Here is a 17,232-nt window from a genome sequence, read left to right as displayed (position 1 = left end):
CGAGGCTCGTGAAAGCCTCCGAAGACGGAATGTGTTTCCGAAGAAGGACGAAGAAGGTTTCCGAAGGACGGAATGGAATTCCGAAGAAGGAATGGAAGACGGCTCGTGAAAGCCTCCGAAGACGAATTACAAACTGGGTTTCTTCTGATTTTCAAGTCAGAGATCCGTTTGAAAATGTTGGAGGAGGGGTGGAATGCAGGTGAGTTTCGAGAATGTAGAAAGGAGGAACTGTAAGAGATTGAATTTGTTTTTTGAAATGGAATGATTTGAAGAGGAAATTGAAAAAAGCCTTTTAAGTCGGAAGAAAAACAGCGTGTTGTAATAAACCACTGAATAAAACTGCAGGAGAAACTTTAAACATATTTGAATAATATTTAAGCAAAACCATGAGCTTAAGCAAAAAACAAAAAATACAGTTTTTGCCAAAGCACTTGCTCACTGTTGTGCCAAAATTTCAGCTTCTCAGCTCAATGGATGGCCGAAATATCGCCCGGACAAACAAACAAGAAACAAGTACAGATGCATTCAAAGTACACCGCCCCCATGCCAAATAATTAAATATCGTACAGCACGATATCGCCAGGGGGCCCTTGGTGCCCAGCGATACCGCTGTCAGGCACAGACGGTATTGGGAGAGAGGTGTACAATAATTGATCGATTAATTGCATAATTAAAATCAATAAATAACAATCATAAAATAATTTCTTAAATCGATTGGCTAATAGCATACCTCAACCACCAGGGTTTCATCCGAAGCTGGAACTTTTTGAAAAGTCATTAATCCAAAAAGAAATTGATTAATTAATACATAATGTTTGAATTTTGAGGTAGATGATTATAGAGTCAGGTAGATCTGTGTCGGTAGTGTGCTCCGATTATCGTGATAGGGAACCCCACATGTAATAAGTTCTGTTTAGGCGGTTTGTTCGCGCAAGTGTATCTTTATGAACATGGAAGGATGACCCTTGTGTTAGTTATCGTTGGGTTTATGCCAATTCCCCTGTCCATAGAACCTGGTAATCATCCCATTGTCCCTTTTGGCACCACACATAGACACGAGTTAGGAAGTGCCCATTAACGACACTCAAATAATGGAAACCCACCCGGAAGCCAATTTGAGCGCAGCCAGCGGACCACGCCTTGGGGAACATGGATTGGCCGGAGCGTATCAAGAAGCAGCTCGTTGATTGGTGAAGTAAGAGAAAGGAGAAGCATCACGCTGATTGGCAGAGAAGGCCGATGACGGGAGAGGCGGGCAACTCACTGACTGGTGAAGGGAGCTGGATAGGGAGTGTTGGCCTGCGCTGAGTGGAGGAGGAGCACGTTGACGTCAGAGCGGGGATTATAAAAACAATTGTGGGGCGGAATTTTCTTTTTGCTCTGGTACCTGCCTGCGAGTGTGTGCTGACGGTTCTCTTCTCCTCTTGGCGTTCTGGGCCTCGGTGCAAGTGGTTGTGTGCCGGCCTCGTCTCCTCGTTCCCCTGTTCATTTGGCATCTGGGATTGAGAGAAGCAGCTGACGGGAGAGGCGGCGCGTGGACGAGAGTACGAGCGCTGCGGCGTGCGAGGACATCGAGGCCTGGTTCCCGCCAACGCACGTGCTTCACGCGCAACGTCACCAACACCCCAGACGATCCTTGGCGATTCGTGGCGAGACCCCACAAGCCGCTCGCAGCTAAGTGCACTAAATAATCACAATTCCTTTCCAACGTTATTTTATCCCTTTGTGTGTGTTCAAGTCTGGTGAGGCAGCGCTCCATTTAGGAACAGTAGTTATTATCACGCGTTTTTCTTTGTTAAGCCGCTGTCACACCTTGACGTTTTAGCCAGCGTATGCCGACGTATGAAAAATTTGGCTACGTTAAGAGCACGCTGAAGCACGCTGGCATACGTCATAGTACGCCGAGCTCGTCGACAAATTTCGTGCATGCACAAAATTTGTCGACGTATGCCAGCGTATGACTCACACCAGCACTCAATTTTGATACGTCGGCATACGCTGGCTAAATCGTCAAGGTGTGACAGGGGCTTTACCGACAATTGCTTTAATAAATCCTTTTATTATTTTCTTGTGCATCATAAAACCGTTCCCGTTTGAGTTACTTTTGCAGGTTTGAAGACTGCTCAGCAGATCGCTCAGGTAAGCGCTTCCTCTTCTTCTTTCTTCCGCCCACGTGTAGATATAAAATCGGCCATTGAACTGAACGCCCGGAGTTAAAGCTCGCTTTGGTTATCCGTGATTCTCTCCTGGTGTTAACCAAGGGGAATCACATGACAATAATAAATCGATTGATTAATCAAAAATACGCTTTACACCCAAATCACTTGGGTGTAACGTGTCCAAATATCAGCTTCCGAGCTCAAAAGGTGCCTGAGATATTGCCCAGATGGGTAAGAAAACAAATAAGTGATTAATAACGAAAATAAATAAACAACTAACGGTAAAATAATTAAATTATTAAACAAATGGCCAACAGAATACCTAAACCACCACCGTTTCATCCAAATTTGTAGCTTTTAATAAATCGTCATTAATCGAATAATTAAATAATTAATCGATCAATTCATAAATCAAAAGTATCCTTTACAGCCAAATCACTTGATCACTGTCATGTCCAAATATCAGCTTCATAGCTCAGAAAGGTGCCTCAGATATTGCCAGGATGAGAAAGAAAATAAATAAGTCCTCACCGTAATAAATTGATATACAGTCGGACCCCGCTATTTGTGGTTCCGCTATTGGTGGAATTCGCGGTTGATAAAATGCGACGTTTCTCCATTCGCGGAAAAATCCCGCGAATTCGCGTTTTTTTTTTTTCATTTTTTTTTTTTTTTTTTGTATACAAGATCGAGGCTCGTGAAAGAGCGAACATTAATCACACAGAAAGACAAACAGACACACAAAACAAATAACATCGGGAGCGGTAGACAAGATGGGGAGAGAGGGGGAAGGACACAAACACAACATTTGAGAGCAGGGACCGAGAGACATGGAGACATCGAGAGAACTGTGGGAGGGAGAGGGCTTTGGGGGGGAGGCATGGGAAGAGGGGGGGGGGGTGGGAGAGGTATAAAACATATGGACACTGCCAAGACTTCCAGGAAAGAAGTTGGAATTTCAAACAAGGTGGATCTGGGGTGAATTAGTGGGGGTAGAAAAGATCAAGGTTTTGGATGGGGGAAGATAAGAGATGGTGGTGAACAGCTGTTTTGAAGACCTGGAGGGAGGAGTGTGATTGAAGTGAGTGTGGGAGTTTGTTCCAGAGGCGGGAGAAAAGAGGAATGAAAGAGTGAAGGTGAGCAGAGAGCCGAGATTTCGGCAGTTTAACCATCAGAGGGTGGCTGGCAGATCTTGTGCGACCTGTAGGAATATTTGGGGGACAGAGCACAGAGAGAGCTGGGGGAGCAAGGCCGGAGAGGAGTCGGTAGAAGACAGAAAGACCACCTACCTGCCTGCGGTGAGTGAGTGAAAGGCCCTCAGAGATAGCTTCATCGCGGGAGATTCCAATGATTCTGAAAGCTTTGGATTCAACAGCGTGAAGCCGAGCCAGGTGTGAGGCAGGAGCACCAGCCCATAGGGGAGAACAGTATTCCATTGAGCTGCGGATGAAAGCCTTGTATGTGGTGAGGAGCTCAGGTGTGCCTAGGAAGGACTTCACACGACGGAGGATTTCGGCGGCTGGCTTTGGAGGCCAGCTTGGAAATGTGGTTTTCCCAAGAAAGATCATGGCAGATGGTGAGACCCAAAAGCTTGAGCAACAGAACTTCTTGGAGAGGATTGTTGAGAAAGTAGATGGGAGGGTTGTCCAGTCGATCCTTTCGGAGAAACATAGTAAGAGTGTGAGATTTGTCAGGATTGAAAGACATGTTCCACATGTTTGACCAGTCTGTGATTTTGTCCAGGTCTTCAGAGAGTGAGGAGGCTGCAGACTGCCGATCTGAGGGAAGAGGAATTGGAGCGGCAGAGAGTGGAGTCATCAGCAAAGAGATACAGAGGATTTTCCAGAGAGTCGGAGAGATCATTGATAAAGACCAGAAAAAGCACAGGGCCCAGCACACTGCCTTGGGGAACTCCAGCCTGAACGGGAAGGGGAGATGAGAGAAATCCATTCAGGGCCACACGTTGACTACGACCAGAGAGGAAGTCCGCAAGCCATGCATGGAGATTTCCATGGATACCATAGGAGGAGAGTTTGGTGAGCAGAGCTGAGTGCCAGACCGTATCGAAGGCACGTGATATGTCAAGGGAGACAGCTCTGATTTCCTGTTTGGCATTGAGGACCTCCATCCATTGTTGAGACAGCAGAAGCAGCATGTCCAGAGTAGAGTGACCTGGTCTGAAACCAAATTGATGATCAGAGATCAAGCCATTGGAGAAGAGGAAAGATTTCATATCCGAAGCAATGATGGATTCCATGACTTTGCTGATAATTGGGAGCAGGCTGATTGGTCTGTAGTTGCAAGGATCTGTTTTTGCACCTTTTTTGTGTAAAGCGGTAATGTTTGCTGATTTCCAGGATGCTGGCAGATGACCTTGAGCAAAGGATAGGGTGAAAAGAACAGAGAGAGGGTGAGATAGAGCGGCAGAGCAGGATTTTAGGACCCGTGGGCTGATGCCATCTGGTCCAGTTGCAGAATCAGAGTCGAGGTTTGACAAAAACTCCTCCACCTTGTCAGGAGAGAAGGTCACAGAGTCCAGGAGCAGTTTGGTTCGACTGGGAAAGGTGGGAACAGAGAGAGATGGGTTTGGGACTAAGGATTTTGAGGCAAACACAGAGTTGAGGCATTCGGCTTTGTCACGTGCGATGTCAACTGTGTGGCCATTTGAGGTAAGGGAGGGGATGGAGGGGGAACAAACACCAGAAACGGATTTGACCAGACGCCACCAGGATTTGGAGGAAGGAGACAGGTTTGAGAGTTCATTCTTGAGTGAGGAGAGATAGTGCTTCCTGGCACTCCTGAGGGTAGACACACACTTGTTCCAAGCTTGGTGGAAGGAACTGAGATTTCCTTCAGTTGGATTAGCCTTCCAAGAGGCAAAGGCAAGTTGTTTCAGGGCAACTGCCTCACCACAAGATTCAGTGTACCATGGACGGAAGGAAGGGTAAGACAACTGAAGGCGAGATGGGATAAATCTGTGCATGAGAGAGATCAGTTTGCTTTGGAAGAATTCCCAGGAAGAATTGATGTCAGAGGCAGTGGAGATGGGAAACCAATCCAGACGATTGATGGCTGCTTGAAGACCGTCCCAGTCGGCCTGAGTGAAATGCCAGACTCGTCGACGCTGAGGAGGCTCTCTGAGAATGGCCAGAGAGATGTCCACTTTGACAAGCACATGATCAGAAGAACCGATTGGAGCAGAAGAAGAGCAGCAGACATTAGCAGGGAAGTTAGTCATAACCAAGTCTAGAAGAGAAGATACTCCATTGGCTGAGATCCGGGTCGGGAAATTGACAGATTGTGTCAATCCCAGTGAGTCACAGAAGTCCTTTGCTGAGGTGCCATGACTGGTGAGAGAGGAACCTACACCCAACCAGGTGGCATGATGACAATTGAAGTCACCACATATGAGGAAGAGAGAGTTGGGATGAGTGGATAGAAGTTGGTCCATGTTGTCAGACAGTGAAATGTAGATGGAGTCATCACTGTTTGGGGGACGGTACAGAACACATATGAACAAAAGGTGGGAGCGGAGAGGAAGCCGTAGCCAGAGGTACTCCTGGGGGTGAGGAGAGAGGGCAGTGCAAGGAGAGTGAGGAAGAGAGTTTTTGATAAAGATAGCCACCCCACCACCAGGCCGAGGCTCAGGTCTATCATACCGGAGGAGGGAGTAACCAGGAAGAGATATTAAGGAATCAGAGACATCTTGAAGGAGGAAAGTCTGTTAAGCAGATCAAGTCTGGATTGTCAGAAGCAACCTGTATGGAGAGATCAGTCAGGTTTGAGCGAAGGCCCCGGATGTTTGAGGTCCATACCGTTAATGAAGAGAGAGGGGGAGCATCGGGTACAGGACAGGGGAGGGGAGGAGTAGGGTAAGATGAAGGATGAGAGGGGGAGGTAGGGAGAGCAGTTGTTAGTGTGTCAGCGATTGCAGAAGAGTTCCAAGAAAGGGAAGGATGAGGAGGATGAAAGGTTTGAAGGTGAAGGGATGAGGCACAGAGAGGGGTTGTTTGAGGGAGGGCAGAGGAAAGAAGAAGGTTGAGGGGGGTGGAGGTATGAGATAGAAGGGAGACGAAGTGGGGAGGAGGCAGCTTTGAGGAGGAGGGGGGAGGAGGGAGAATTGGAGAGGAATGGTATGGGGGGAGATTTGAATGGGAGGGTTTGGGGGGGAGTTTTGAAGGGGAGGAGTGAGGGGGGAGTTTAGGAGGGGAAGGGCAAGGGGGGAGTTCAGGAGTGGAAGGGCAAGGGGGGAGTTCAGGAGTGGAGGGGTAGGGGGGGAGTTTAAGAGTGGCGGGGCAAGGGGGGAGTTTAGGAGTGTAGGTGCAAGGGGAGGGATTTGGATGGGAGGGGCAAGAGGGGAGTTTAGAAAGTGGATGATTAATGAAAGACGAACATTGAAAACAAATTGGGTTTGTTGTGATTTTGAAGTTAGCAATCCGGTTCAGAATGATGGAGGAGGGATGGAATGAATGTGAATTTAGACCATGTAGTGAGGGAGACGTATAAGATATTGAATTTCTTTTTTTTGAGGTGGAATGAGTTGGAGAGGAAATTGAGAAAAGCCTTTTAAATAGGAAGAAAAACAGCGTGTTGTAAAATACCACTGAGTAAAACACTGAAGGGGAAAGGTTATACATATTTAAATAATATTTAAACAGAACCGTGAACAATCTTATGTGCACAAAAATACCAACGGGGGGAGAGCCGAGAGGGACCACCACGAGTCACGTGAAGGGCAAACGGTGATTTAATTTCTTTTCGCGGCTCTAACGCAAATTCGGGGTTTTGCAAGGGCGCAAAAAAAAATTCACAAGCCGCTACCTTGACACATTTATAAAACCCATCTTTTACCAGCCATGCAAAAAGCAGGTGGTCGGACGCAAAAAACAAACATCCTGTACTGGAAAACGTGTGAGAAGTATTGTGATTTATGGGAGCGAGACATGGGTCATGAACGAAGAGCATCAACGAAGGCTGGAAAGGGTGGAAATGCGAATGGTTCGGTGGATGTGCGGAGTATCGTTGAGAGAGAGGAAGACAAATGATGAATTGCGAAAGATGATGGGAATAGAGCCTGTGATTGATGCTGTGAAGAGGAACAGGTTGAGATGGTTTGGTCATGTGTTGAGGAAGGATGAAAGTGACTGGTTGAGAAGAGTGATGGAAATGAATGTAGAAAGAAGTAGAGGACGGGGAAGACCGAGAAAGACTTGGCTAAAGGTGGTGGAAGAAGAAATACGGGCAAGGGGGTTAACAAGGGGAGATGTAGAAAATAGGGCAAAATTGAGAAGATTGTCATGGGGCCCGCAAGGCTAACCCCCGCTCTAGCAGGGAAAATGGCATTAAAATGCCTGTTGTTGTTGTTGTTGACAATGACCAAATGATGTGGCTATAAAGGATATTTTTGATTTATTGATTAATCAATAAATCGATTTATTATTTATTGAGTAATCAGTTAATTGTTTATTTTTTAGATTAATGACTTATTTCATTAATTTTCAAAAGGTTACAGCTTTGGATGAAACACTGGTGGTTTTGATATCGCTATTATCCAATTAATAAATTATTTTACGATTTTTATTTCTTGCTTTTAATTACACAATTAATCATTCAATTATTGTACACCTCTCCCTCCCAATACCATCTCTATGTGCTGCACGGCGGTGTCGCCGGGAGCCAGAGGCGCCCCGGCAGTGCCGCGCTGGAGGATGTTATATATTTATTTATTTGGCATGGGCGGTGTACTTTGAATGTATCTATACTTGTTACCCTCGACTGAGGAGAGGGTATTGCATTTGAGTCCGTTTGTTTGTCCACACAGGATAAATCTGATTTTCTCTGCAACCGTTGGTCCGATTGACAGTAAATTTTCACCATAGGTGCAACTCCACCTGTATAATTTTAAATGATAATTATGATGTCATAGGTCATGTGGACCGACCGCCATCTTGGAAAAACCGAAAAACTTTGCACCTCTATATCTCCGAAAGCGCTGAATAGAAAAAATTGAGACATGGCTCATTGTAAAGAACTCTCCATGGAGAATAAAATATGTTAATGATGTCATAGGTGCCTACATTATGACGTCATAATTCGACAAGTACAAAACTTCATCCGATCAAGATGAAATTTCTTGCACAATATCTTGCTATAATTCACCAAATGTCCGTCCGTCCGTCTGTAGGTACCGTAAAAACTGCTGAACCGATCGCAAATATATTTTGAGTGGATAATCTTGGGATCTCCAGGAGTAAAATAGGCTATTTAGTTTTCCCAATTTCAGCTTTAGTCTCCAGCATTCTCAGGTTTGGACTCCCGGATAACATTCGCGTTCGCATAACGTTCATTGTTCTGATTGTGACGATGTTGCTTTCCCGGGTGCCGCGCGATCGGTGCAGCCGTTTGTGTGGCAGCCGGGAAAGCAACATGTCTCCATCGATCGCGAACAGATCGCTGTCTCCATCGATCTTGCCAAGGCCGTAACAGCTATCGGTTCAAAATCCTTTTAACTGTTGATTTGGTACAGTTACACGTATCGGGAATTTGGTACACGTATCGGGAGTACGTACGACATAGCGATTGTGAACACGATTATCGATCACGATTCACGATCATAGTGTATCGGTCACGATTTGAAACACAATGGAATAATATTTACCGATATGAACAGTGATGTGGCTTTTATTGAAATTCTAAAGATACTGTTTCAATTTTGATGATTTGCGTGTGATATGATTCAACGGATGTTTATATGAATCATTTAAAATAAAAAAAGCCTTCAATTTCTGATATTTAGCCTTTTCATTTGGGCCTCCCAATTGAAGCCCCGCCCATAGGGCGGGTGCCGTTGCTAGTAGGGATAGATTGGTGGTTAGAAAAAAAATGATGACGTCATCGGTCACGTGGTTCGGCCGCCATATTTGTTTTAACACAAACGCCTTAAAAACCACTGAAAACACATCCTGGCAAGGGTTTGTAATTTCTGATTGCTCTTTTTCTTGTTTTAATTGTAATTAAGAGCCAAGTATGCATACATTTTTTAACACTTTCAATTGCAGGAACTTTCAGCCTTCTAAATCAGCCAGGGGTAGCCAAATATCTTCGCATGGATGTTATTTATCAAAATACTTGGCTGAACACACACCTGCATAGTACGTCTCGTACTGAGTGGAATCACCCCCACCACGGTATGCTGACAGCACAGAACTAACATCAGGTGGAGGTTCCGAAGATCCCCCAGGTGTCCCGCTTCCACAGGTCACAGCAGCAGCTGCAAAACCAGCCTCACGCCTCAGTGCCTCTTCAGCACTCTTTAGGCCCTGACGTTGTAGGAAATTCAGTACAGCTAGCAGGGTGCGGCGATCGGCTTCGCCTCCTGTGGCTGCTCCACTGCTTGCTCCACTGCTTGCTCCACTGCTTGCTCCACTGCTTGCTGTACTGCTTGCTGTACTGGTTGTTGGTGGGATGTTGCATCCAGGTACTACAGCTGGCACACCGGAACCTTCAGATTCTGCTTGAACTGCTTCACTTTCCTGAACAGCAGCCATATTGTTGTCCGATAGTTGCTGCCTTATGCCCTTACAGTGTTGGTCGTCTCCTAAGAAAGCAGAAAGAATAAATAAATTGCACATTCTTCAACATGCATTACTTTATCCCTCTCCGTTTTGAATTTTGATCGTATCACTCCTCCACCCACACCACCCCCAACCAAACAACCCACAGTTCTTTCTAAAACATTTTTATACAAAGTCAAGGCTCGTGGAAGAGCGAGAATGGATCAGGATGCAACACAACAAAAGGAACAGCAGAGGGGGTGGGGGGTACCAACAGCAGGGTTAAAGGATACAATAGAGGGAGATGGACAAACAAGGGAAGTAGGGAGGAAAGAGGGGCAGGGGGATGCATGGGGTGGACCAGATGGATACAGAAGCAAATTCTCAGGAAGGAAAACTTGGAGGTTTTTTTTTTTTTTTTTTTTTTTTTTTTTTGTATACAAAATCGAGGCTCGTGAAAGAGCGAACATTAATCACACAGAAAGACAAACAGACACATAAAACAAATAACATCGGGAGCGGTAGACAAGATGGGGAGAGAGGGGGAAGGACACAAACACAACATTTGAGAGCAGGGACCGAGAGACATGGAGACATCGAGAGATCTGTGGGAGGGAGAGGGCTTTGGGGGGGAGGCATGTGAAGGGGCGGAGGCATGTGAAGGGGGGGGGGGGTGGGAGAGGTATAAACATATGGACACTGCCAGGATTTCCAGGAAAGAAGTTGGAATTTCAAACAAGGTGGATCTGGGGTGAATTAGTGGGGGTAGAAAAGATCAAGGTTATGGATGGGGGAAGATAAGAGATGGTGGTGAACAGCTGTTTTAAAGACCTGGAGGGAGGAGAGGGATTGAAGGGAGTGTGGGAGTTTGTTCCACAGGCGGGAGAAAAGAGGAATGAAAGAGTGAAGGTGAGCAGAGAGCCGAGATTTCGGCAGTTTAACCATCAGAGGGTTGCTGGCAGATCTTGTGCGACCTGTAGGAATATTTGGGGGACAGAGCACAGAGAGAGCTGGGGGAGCAAGGCCGGAGAGGAGTCGGTAGAAGACAGAAAGGCCACCTACCTGCCTGCGGTGAGTGAGTGAAAGGCCCTCAGAGATAGCTTCATCGCGGGAGATTCCAATGATTTTGAAAGCTTTGGATTCAACAGCGTGAAGCCGAGCCAGGTGTGAGGCAGGAGCACCAGCCCATAGGGGAGAACAGTATTCCATTGAGCTGCGGATGAAAGCCTTGTATGTGGTGAGGAGCTCAGGTGTGCCGAGGAAGGACTTCGCACGACGGAGGATGCCCAGTCGGCGACTGGCTTTGGAGGCCAGCTTGGAAATGTGGTTTTCCCAAGAAAGATCATGGCAGATAGTGAGACCCAAAAGCTTGAGTGACAGAACTTCTTGGAGAGGATTGTTGGGAAAGTAGATGGGAGGGTTGTCCAGTCGATCTTTTCGGAGAGACATAGTAAGAGAGTGAGATTTGTCAGGATTGAAAGACATGTTCCACTTGTTTGACCAGTCTGTGATTTTGTCCAGGTCTTCAGAGAGTGAGGAGGCTGCAGACTGCCGATCTGAGGGAAGAGGAATGGAGCGGCAGAGAGTGGAGTCATCAGCAAAGAGATAGAGAGGATTTTCCAGAGAGTCAGAGAGATCATTGATAAAGACCAGAAAAAGCACAGGGCCCAGCACACTTCCTTGGGGAACTCCAGCCTGAACAGGAAGGGGAGATGAGAGAAATCCATTCAGGGCCACACGTTGACTACGACCAGAGAGGAAGTCCGCAAGCCATGCATGGAGATTTCCATGGATACCATAGGAGGAGAGTTTGGTGAGCAGAGCTGGGTGCCAGACCGTATCAAAGGCCCTTGATATGTCAAGGGAGACAGCTCTGATTTCCTGTTTGGCATTGAGGACCTCCATCCATTGTTGAGACAGCAGAAGCAGCATGTCCAGAGTAGAGTGACCTGGTCTGAAACCAAATTGATGATCAGAGATCAAGCCATTGGAGAAGAGGAAAGATTTCATATCCGAAGCAATGATGGATTCCATGACTTTGCTGATAATTGGGAGCAGGCTGATTGGTCTGTAGTTGCAAGGATCTGTTTTTGCACCTTTTTTGTGTAAAGCGGTAATGTTAGCTGATTTCCAGGATGCTGGCAGATGACCTTGAGCAAAAGATAGGGTGAAAAGAACAGAGAGAGGGTGAGATAGAGCGGCAGAGCAGGATTTTAGGACCCGTGGGCTGATGCCGTCTGGTCCAGTTGCAGAATCAGAGTCGAGGTTTGACAAAAACTCCTCCACCTTGTCAGGAGAGAAGGACACAGAGTCCAGGAGCAGTTGGGTTCGACTGGGAAAGGTGGGAACAGAGAGAGATGGGTTTGGGACTAAGGATTTTGAGGCGAACACAGAGTTGAGGCATTCGGCTTTGTCACGTGCGATGTCAACTGTGTGGCCATTTGAGGTAAGGGAGGGGATGGAGGGGGAACAAACACCAGAAACGGATTTGACCAGACGCCACCAGGATTTGGAGGAAGGAGACAGGTTTGAGAGTTCATTCTTGAGTGAGGAGAGATAGTGCTTCCTGGCACTCCTGAGGGTAGACACACACTTGTTCCGAGCTTGGTGGAAGGAACTGAGATTTCCTTCAGTTGGATTAGCCTTCCAAGAGGCAAAGGCAAGTTGTTTCAGGGCAACTGCCTCACCACAAGATTCAGTGTACCATGGACGGGAGGAAGGGTAAGACAATTGAAGGCGAGATGGGATAAATCTGTGCATGAGAGAGATCAGTTTGCTTTGGAAGAATTCCCAGGAAGAATTGATGTCAGAGGCAGTGGAGATGGGAGACCAATCCAGACGATTGATGGCTGCTTGAAGACCGTCCCAGTCGGCCTGAGTGAAATGCCAGACTCGTCGACGCTGAGGAGGCTCTCTGAGAATGGCCAGAGATGTCCACTTTGACAAGCACATGATCAGAAGAACCGAATGGAGCAGAAGAAGAGCAGCAGACATTAGCAGGGAAGTTTGTCATAACCAAGTCTAGAAGAGAAGATACTCCATTGGCTGAGATCCGGGTCGGGAAATTGACAGATTGTGTCAATCCCAGTGAGTCACAGAAGTCCTTTGCTGAGGTGCCATGACTAGTGAGAGAGGAACCCACACCCAACCAGGTGGCATGATGACAGTTGAAGTCACCACATATGAGGAAGAGAGAGTTGGGATGAGTGGATAGAAGTTGGTCCATGTTGTCAGACATTGAAATGTAGATGGAGTTATCACTGTTTGGGGGACGGTACAGAACACATATGAACAAAAGGTGGGAGCGGAGAGGAAGCCGTAACCAGAGGTACTCCTGCGGGTGAGGAGGAAAGAGAGCAGTGCAAGGAGAGTGAGGAAGAGAGTTTTTGACAAAGATAGCCACCCCACCACCAGGCCGAGGCTCAGGTCTATCATACCGGAGGAGGGAGTAACCAGGAAGAGATATTAAGGAATCAGAGACATCTTGAAGGAGGAAAGTCTCTGTTAAGCAGATCAAGTCTGGATTGTCAGAAGCAACCTGTATGGAGAGATCAGTCAGGTTTGAGCGAAGGCCCCGGATGTTTGAGGTCCATACCGTTAATGAAGAGAGAGGGGGAGCATCGGGTACAGGACAGGGGAGGGGAGGAGTAGGGTAAGATGAAGGATGAGAGGGGGAGGTAGGGAGAGCAGTTGATAGTGTTTCAGATGTTGCAGAAGAGTTCCAAGAAAGGGAAGGATGAGGAGGATGAAAGGTTTGATGGTGAAGGGATGCGGCACAGTGAGGGGTTGTTTGAGGGGGGGCAGAGGAAAGTAGAAGGTTTGGGGGGGTGGAGGTATGAGATAGAAGGGAGACGAAGTGGGGAGGAGGCAGCTTGGAGGAGGAGGGGGGAGGAGAGAGAATTGGAGAGGAATGGTATGGGGGGAGAATTGAAAGGGAGGGATTGGGGGGGAGTTTTGAAGGGGAGGAGTGAGGGGGGAGTTTAGGAGGGGAGGGGCAAGGGGGGAGTTTTGGAGGGAAGGGGAAAGGGGGGAGATCAGGAGTGGAGGGGCAAGGGGGGGGATTAGGAGGGGAGGGGCAAAGGGGAAGTTTAGGAGGGGAAGGGCAAGGGGGGAGTTCAGGAGTGGAGGGGCAAGGGGGGAGTTTAAGAGTGGAGGGGCAAGGGGGGAGTTTAAGAGTGGAGGGGCAAGGGGGAAGTTTCGGAGTGTAGGTGCAAGGGGGGGGGATTTGGATGGGAGGGGCAAGAGGGGAGTTTAGAAAGTGGATGATTAATGAAAGACGAACATTGATAACAAATTGGGTTTGTTGTGATTTTCAAGTTAGCAATCCGATTCAGAACGATGGAGGAGGGATGGAATGAATGTGAATTTAGACCATGTAGTGAGGGAGACGTATAAGATATTGAATTTCTTTTTTTTGAAGTGGAATGAGTTGGAGAGGAAATTGAGAAAAGCCTTTTAAATAGGAAGAAAAACAGCGTGTTGTAATATACCACTGAATAAAAAACAGAAGGGGAAAGGTTAAACATATTTAAATAATATTTAAACAGAACTATGAACAATCTTATATGCACAAAAATACCAACGGGGGGAGAGCCGAGAGGGACCACCACGAGTCACGTGAACAGGGCAAACGGTGGATGGCAAGGAGATAATGGGGGTGGGGCGAACAGCACACCTGGACAGAAAATACAGGATGAGACAACAGTACACGTGGAGAAAAGAAAATAAATGTTTTTTTGTTTGTTTGTTTTTGGGGGGGGGGGGGTGGGGATTTAGAACGTTAGACAGTATTATGTTCGGGGTAGAAGGGAAAAAACCAAGAGCCAAGCAAAACACGCTTAAGTTAATAAAACACCGACGGGGGTACAACTACAAGGCCACACACGAGGAGCAGAACACGATTAATTAAATACGAGTTACAGGAAATTCAAACCAAAACTAACTATAATCAAACAATATCGCATGGACGATAAAATAACGAGTTGAAATTTGACAATCTATCTGGGGAAATGGGGGAGAAACACGTGGTCGAAGAACGAACGAACGAATAAGAATGAATAAACGAATGAGCACAGAGAAGGTAATGTCTTTTTTTTTTGTTTTTTGAGTTGAGATTTACATAAGGAAGTAGGCTTTGGGGTGGAAAGACTGCGAAAACAGAGAACGAAAGTTATTGGATCACAAACGACAGACCGCTGAGAGAAAAACAAAGCCTCAAGGTTGTACAGTGTACACTGTACAAGACCTCAAGACGACACGAATTAACACGATTTTCAATACAGGTATGAAAGATTTGCACCGAAAATCTTTGACGGGAAATATACGTACATACACCATAAAATAAATACAGTTTTAACGAAAATACAAATTGGAACAATTACTTAACTTCGATTTCGATGGAGAGCGTGGAGAGCTGCGAAAAAACGAACCATCGCCAGCAAGACCGGAAACGGAGGATTCAAGGTTTGGAAAGAGATGGGCTTGGGTGTGGGCGGAGCACGGAAAACAGACTCTCTGCTCACCTTCACTCTTTCATTCCTCTTTTCTCCCGCCTCTGGAACAAACTCCCTCACTCTCTTCAATCCCACTCCTCCCTCCAGGTCTTTAACACAGCTGTTCACCACCATCTCTTGTCTTCCCCCATCCAAAACATTGATCTTTACTACCCCTGTTAATCCACCCCAAATCCACCTCTTTCAAATTCTGTTTTCTTTCCTGAAAGTCCGAGTAGTGTCCATCTTCCTTATCCCGTGTACCCCGCCCCACACCTGGCCCCTCCACAGATCTCCTGATGTCTCTGTTCTCTGTTCTCTTGCTTCCCTCTTTCTCCCCCTCTTGTCTCCCGCTCCATTTATTCTATGTTTTGTGTGTTAGCTCTTCCACGAGCATAGATTTCGTATACAAAAAAACAAACAAAACAAAAAAACCCAGAGTGTGCAGGACCAATTATGCTTAAATACCACTGAGGATGTACATTTGAAGCGGAGAATGAAGAGCATAAAAATATACACATACAAATGCACAAAAGGGTATGGCCCATGCAGCCCACACATGTGCATGTCTGGGCATAACATCAAGGTATAAAATGTCATCCCAAAATTTGAACAGATTCATGCCATTTATTCCCAAGGTGTTTTCTTCTCTCTTCCTCCTGCACCCTTTAGGTTGCATTGCTGTTTAACCCACAACTTTACATTTGTCTTCTCGTTCTTTCAGCCCTTCCTTACTGTTTGAGTTTGTAGTCTCCTGGTTCGACAGTCGACACCCACCCCTCGGTGCACATCTGCTGCCCCAAATTCCACCACCCCTCGGTGCATATCTGCTGCCCTTAATCACACTACCCCTCCTTGCACATCCGCTGCCTCCAATCACATCACCCCTCGGTGCACGTCCGCTGCCTCTAATCACACCACCCCTCGGTGCACGTCCGCTGCCCCAAATTCCACCACCCCTCGGTGCACATCTGCTGCCCTTAATCACACTACCCCTCCTTGCACATCCGCTGCCTCCAATCACATCACCCTACCCTTCAGTGCACGTCCGCTGCCTCTAATCACACCACCCCTCGGTGCACGTCCGCTGCCCCTAATCACACCACCCCTCGGTGCACGTCTGCTGCCCCTAATCACACCACCCCTCGGTGCACGTCCGCTGCCCCTAATCACACCACCCTTCAGTGCACGTCCGCTGCCTCTAATCACACCACCCCTCGGTGCACGTCCGCTGCCCCAAATTCCACCACCCCTCGGTGCATGTCTGCTGCCTCTAATCCCACCACCCCTCGGTGCATGTCTGCTGCCTCTAATCACACCACCCCTCGGTGCATGTCTGCTGCCTCTAATCACACCACCCCTCGGTGCACGTCCGCTGCCCCAAATCCCACCACCCCTCGGTGCATGTCTGCTGCCTCTAATCACACCACCCCTCGGTGCATGTCTGCTGCCCCAAATTCCACCACCCCTCGGTGCATGTCTGCTGCCTCCAATCACACCACCCCTCGGTGCATGTCTGCTGCCTCTAATCACACCATCCCTCGGTGCATGTCTGCTGCCTCTAATCACACCACCCCTCGGTGCACGTCCGCTGCCCCAAATCCCACCACCCCTCGCCCTCGGTGCACGTCTGCTGCCTCTAATCACACCACCCCTCGGTGCATGTCTGCTGCCCCTAATCACACCACCCCTCGGTGCATGTCTGCTGCCTCTAATCACACCACCCCTCGGTGCATGTCTGCTGCCATCTCATAGTCATAGTAATGTCCCACGTAAACTAAAGACTTTTTTAGTAAAGTTTTACCTTTACCTCAGTAACTAGGGTATCGTGTTGTGGTGTCGGCACCACCAGCTCGGTATAAATATTATTATAACCAGAAACAAGTTAATTTAAAAAAAAATAACAAACCCAACCGAACCCAGTAAACTAAAGTCAAATATTCATCGATATTACGAGTTTTTTTTAAACTGAGGAAAGTTACACAAAGTTATCTTATTGAAGAGCAACGAGTTTCCAAAGGGAAGGAA

At 47.2% G+C, this 17,232-nt stretch overlaps 1 protein-coding gene across 6 annotated transcripts in view; it reads right to left on the bottom strand.

The window, feature by feature from the left end:
* The window catches only part of TAF5 (TATA-box binding protein associated factor 5), a 543,784-nt gene that overhangs the window by 50,542 nt on the left and 476,010 nt on the right, over positions 1–17,232 (bottom strand). For all 6 annotated transcript variants that reach the window (XM_078786342.1, XM_078786341.1, XM_078786339.1 and 3 more), the window contains exon 2: positions 9,304–9,756. In XM_078786342.1, coding sequence (XP_078642468.1) covers positions 9,304–9,706 — 403 coding nt within the window. In that variant the 5' untranslated portion in view covers positions 9,707–9,756. The remainder of the gene's footprint in view (positions 1–9,303; positions 9,757–17,232) is intronic.

Source organism: Myxine glutinosa, chromosome 11 (assembly GCF_964187855.1).
Source record: "Myxine glutinosa chromosome 11, kmMyxGlut1.1, whole genome shotgun sequence".
NCBI classification, from domain to species: Eukaryota; Metazoa; Chordata; class Myxini; order Myxiniformes; family Myxinidae; genus Myxine; species Myxine glutinosa.
Note: the sequence above shows the minus strand (reverse complement) of the source record. Positions and strands in the feature narration are given on the sequence as shown.